Source organism: Scomber scombrus, chromosome 15 (assembly GCF_963691925.1).
Source record: "Scomber scombrus chromosome 15, fScoSco1.1, whole genome shotgun sequence".
NCBI classification, from domain to species: Eukaryota; Metazoa; Chordata; class Actinopteri; order Scombriformes; family Scombridae; genus Scomber; species Scomber scombrus.
This window is the reverse complement of record NC_084984.1, coordinates 6,374,813-6,379,483: the sequence shown is the minus strand read 5'-3', so window position 1 is coordinate 6,379,483 and position 4,671 is coordinate 6,374,813. Positions and strand designations below refer to the sequence as shown.

Here is a 4,671-nt window from a genome sequence, read left to right as displayed (position 1 = left end):
ATGCTATCTCATGCCGACCTCCTGGATGCTCGCCTCGGTGAGTTATCATCACCAAACTCCGGTCTTCAACTCTACTGTAAGCTGGAGGCACTTCTAATCTTAAATCAAGCTCAGAAAATTGTCAATTTGCTTCTTATATTATCTTAATGCGACTGGAGTGAGCTAAACTCGCTTAATTCATTGGAAAAGTAATTATTATTATATTACGCAGTAATTTGATTTAACCATTTTCTAAGATATCGGTGTGATCGAATTGAATTAAGAGTATTTAAGGAGCAGATTGTAATGTGCATGCTGTGGTTGTCTCTCTCTCTCAAAGAGCTGCTGTTAATTTTTTTTTTTGCATTTGTGTGCTAAGTTTTAACTGGATTGTTTATTGCATGTGCAGCATTACATCTGATATTCTACTGCAGTAAAAAATAATGCATCAGCAGCTCTTCATTTCTGCATTTTGCCTGTAAACTGTGCTTGCTTGTTATATCTACCTAACCATGTTCTTTTCCCTCCTGTGCAGTAGAGGAATTATTTACAGTTCAACTCTCACCAGGTGTGGTTGTCTATGCAGGGATGAAAGATGCCGCGGCGGAGCTCCTGGGCCACAGGGAGGCTTTAAAGTGCAGGCTCGGCGGAGGTGGACCTGACCCGGGACACTCCGGGGAGCTCGGCCCTGGTCAGGACGGCGTGGAAGGAACCACGATGCTTCCCGGTGATGATATCAGCAGCGGCGGAGGATCCAACACGGTGCAGGTGAACAGCAAAGAGCAGGAGAAGCAACAGCAGCAGCAGCAACAGCAGCAGAACAACAATAACTCCAGCCAGTCTGCGAGTCAGCAGTCCCAAAAACAGAAGAGGCACCGGACCCGCTTCACCCCGGCACAGCTCAACGAGTTGGAGAGGAGCTTCGCCAAAACGCACTACCCAGATATCTTCATGCGGGAGGAGCTGGCTCTGAGGATCGGCCTGACGGAGTCCAGAGTGCAGGTAGGACGGAAGGAAACATGATGTATAGCGTCAAGTGGATGATCGGTGAAAACTAAACGCAATACAAACTATTGAGAAGCTTTTACGCATACAAAAAAAATCACAGCAAATCAATCTGTGCCGGCTCACATTTATAGGATTTATAATTTTAAAGCATCAGATGTGCCACAATTTATTTTGGAAAAAATAAAACAGCCATTAAAAATTAAATCCTCAGCTGTTTATTATCACTAAATCACATCCAACTCTTAAAGTTAAACGAATAAAAAGCTTCTCACAGCCAACAGCATCACAGCAATTGAAAAAAATGCAGTGTGTGAAATAAAATCTCTCGGGTTTGATCTATTCAATTTATAATCGTATTGTATCACATCAGTAATTCAGTTGTGTTTTTAAATTGCACTTTAAATTTGAAACGCGTAATTTATAATAGGAAAAAATGCATTTGCACTCGTTAATTTCCTTCAAATAAACAAAGTGAAGTTACTTTAATAAAATTGCCATTTATAGTTTTGTCATTGTAGAATTAAACTTTTGATGTCAGCCGTCGGTGATGGAATATTTATGGAGAAACAAAATATAGGATATTTTTTAAGAATTGCTATTAGATGATATTTTTGTAGTATTTAATATTGAATTAAAAGAGAAATTATTTGCACACACACACACAAACATTAATTTATCATCTTCATCCAGCTATGAAATAATTCACATCAATGGAAAAACACAACTAGCCTATTAAAATATAAAATAAGCATCTTAATTTCAGGATATCCAATAATTGTATAGTCTCTATATCGTTTAGTTATTGTCATTATTATTATTAGTACAGCTCACAGGCGTCAGTGTGTGTGATGAGTTCAATGTCTTATTAGTCTATCGGCGACTTTGTGGATCACACATCTGCTTCAGTGAAGCTTCAACATGACAGATGTTCTTATAAGTTCACTTTCTCCTTTAATAGCCTACCGGCATCAAACTAATCATGCTGACATTTCTCTTTAACCACATACTCAAGTAACACTCTATAGTAAAACACAACTAAAGTTTCTTATAGTGTGTAATTCAAATAAAAATCAAGCTGCACCAGTTTGTTTTAGTCTTTAAATTAACCTCTTAATTGTGTCTGTAATTTAAAATTGGCACATTTCACCTTCTGTAAATGAATCTACAGGGAACCAAATGATGATGATCGCAGCTTTATTACACCCTTTTTAACACAGTGATGATAACTTCCACTCTACAGCTCCACTAATAATAATGTTACTAATAACTAATAATGACGCTCCTTATCTTCACATCCAGTCTGCTGCACTGATACCAAACTCATAAAAATATCAACCACATAAAGGAATTAAAGCGTCCCCGCCTTATTAACCAGCAAATGCGCTTGGGTTGCTCACATGTGAAATAATACGCCAATAATCATTTTTATGGACTATATGGGTCAATTCAGTCACTATATTTACATAAAATAAGAATTAGTGAAATGATGCTGAAGAGAAGGAGCCTGTCTGTCTGTCACTGCTCTGTGCGTCTTCATGCTGGACTCGCTGAGGGTGCACTATGTCTTTCTTTTTTTTTTTAAACAGGAATGAGAAATTGCATTTTCTTTCCTTTGAAGTGTAATGCATTTCAGGCCGGATTTCACGGCTGGCTACACAGGAGGGGAAGAGAGTGAGATTGTCCCGTTCTTATTACTGCGCCCCACTTTCTCAACCAAATCTCCACATTAATCATAGACTGGCTGCTTACAACAGAAACCTGCAGAGGCTCAAGGACTCCCGGAATAAAGTCTGTTTGCGAGCAGGCTGTGTGTGTGTGTGTGTGTGTGTGTGTGTGTGTGTGTGTGTGTCACAGCAGTAACATGATCTTTATTATGGGACTGTGTGTGTGTGTGTGTGTGTGTGTGTGTGTGTGTGTGTGTGTGTGTGTGTGTGTGTGTGTGTGTGTGTGTGTGTTTCAGCGGCTCCCTAAAAAAGAAAAACAATCATTGGGTTTAAAAAAAAAAAAAAAAAAAACGCATTTTGAACCAAAAATCAAACTGTCCTCAGCAATTAAAAGAACATTTTAAATCTCTTATAATAAAAATAAATCGATTTTTAAAAAGCGCATAGATAAAGGAAATGATAAAATTAGACTCTCCAATTCTTAAAGTTCACATTAAATTATAAAAATGTCAATATTTGCTACACAAAACAAATAAATAGTTTTGGTTTTTTTTAGATGTTACTTGTGCTTAAACAGGCTTTTTGGACGTTTTTCAGTGCTAAGCACTAGTAAAAAAAACTTTATTTATTTATCATTTGAGAACGTTTAGTCTACACGAGTAAATGTCAGCTGATATTATGGTGGATAAAAAGCATAAATCATGTATTTTTCCTTCTACTGATTTATTGTGCACATCATCATCATCATGTCCTCACCTTTTTATGTGCTCTGGTGACATGACATGTCAATGCCACCACCAGTCATCATGACACCTATATACACTCTTCCTATAAACTCATCATATGTCTCTCTCTCTCTGAGTGTCTGCAGGTCTGGTTTCAGAACCGACGAGCCAAATGGAAGAAGCGCAAGAAGACCACCAATGTGTTCCGCTCTCCGGGGACTCTCCTGCCGACGCACCACGGCCTGTCTCAGTTCCCCTCCGCGGCGGCCGCAGCAGCGGCCATGGGTGACAGCCTCTGCTCCTTCCACGCCAACGACACCCGCTGGGCCACGGCAGGGATGCCCGGTGTGCCCCAGCTGCAGCTACCCCCGTCTCTAGGCCGCCAGCAGGTCATGGCGCAGTCCTTGTCTCAGTGCAGCCTCGGCGCAGGGCCACCACCCAACTCCATGGGTCTATCCAACATGTCGTCGAACGGCGCCGGGCTACAGTCGCACCTCTACCAGCCCACTTTCCCCGGGATGGCATCCCTGTCCGGTCAAAACAACGTGACCGGCTCTCCTCAGCTGTGTACATCCCCGGACAGTGACGTCTGGAGAGGGACAAGCATCGCCTCGCTGCGCCGCAAAGCGCTGGAGCACACAGTATCCATGAGCTTCACCTAGTAACGAGGGGGGGCATGCACCACCACCGAGAGGCTTTTCTTTCTCTCATACAGAGATCTTCTGAATTTAAGTTGCTGTTCATCCAATGCACCGGGAAACATACAACCAGGATTCTTGTTCACACCACAAAAACGCAGAATACACCTGGCATTTTTTTCCTCCCTCTTCCCGTTAACGACCAATCACAAACCAGAGGGAGAACTGAAGCTATTTATCAACCATAGGGCTGGTTCTGTTTTAAGCTATAATTTATTATTTCGCATGTAGCCATATGGCAGTTATTTATTTGTCTATTTAATTAACTTATTCATCTGTTGAGTATTTATTTCTTTGGCGCACACGCAGCCCTCGCCTTGCAGGGCTTTTCACTGACATTTGCTTTGGTGACTGACGGTTTTTGAAGACAAATTCTGTGGATACTTTGAGATACAAAACTATAGGTTACAGATCCCTTTTTTTCTCTCTCTCTCCACTGGCTGCACAGTATGCAGCTCTGAAGGGCGCAAAAGGGATGCACACAGTGGACATGCAGACATAAAGGCAACCTGGAGGTTTTAAAAAAAAAAAAGATTGAGAAGATGAAAGATTCACCAGGAGACAGAAGGAAACCGGTTTGACAGGAATCAGGACAAC

The 4,671-nt window shown here is 41.2% G+C and overlaps 1 protein-coding gene across 2 annotated transcripts; it reads left to right on the top strand.

Annotated features, from left to right (window-relative positions):
* Positions 1-4,087, top strand: otpa (orthopedia homeobox a). Of its 2 annotated transcripts, none has more exons than XM_062435034.1 (3): positions 1-37; positions 566-981; positions 3,523-4,087. In XM_062435034.1, the coding sequence occupies exons 1-3, from the start codon at positions 1-3 to the stop codon at positions 4,036-4,038; spliced, it is 969 nt and encodes a 322-aa protein (XP_062291018.1). In that variant the 3' UTR covers positions 4,039-4,087. The 2 variants fall into 2 exon arrangements, with proteins under 2 accessions (XP_062291018.1, XP_062291017.1); XM_062435033.1 differs by having other exon boundaries at positions 1-76.
* The last annotated feature ends 584 nt before the right edge of the window (positions 4,088-4,671 follow it).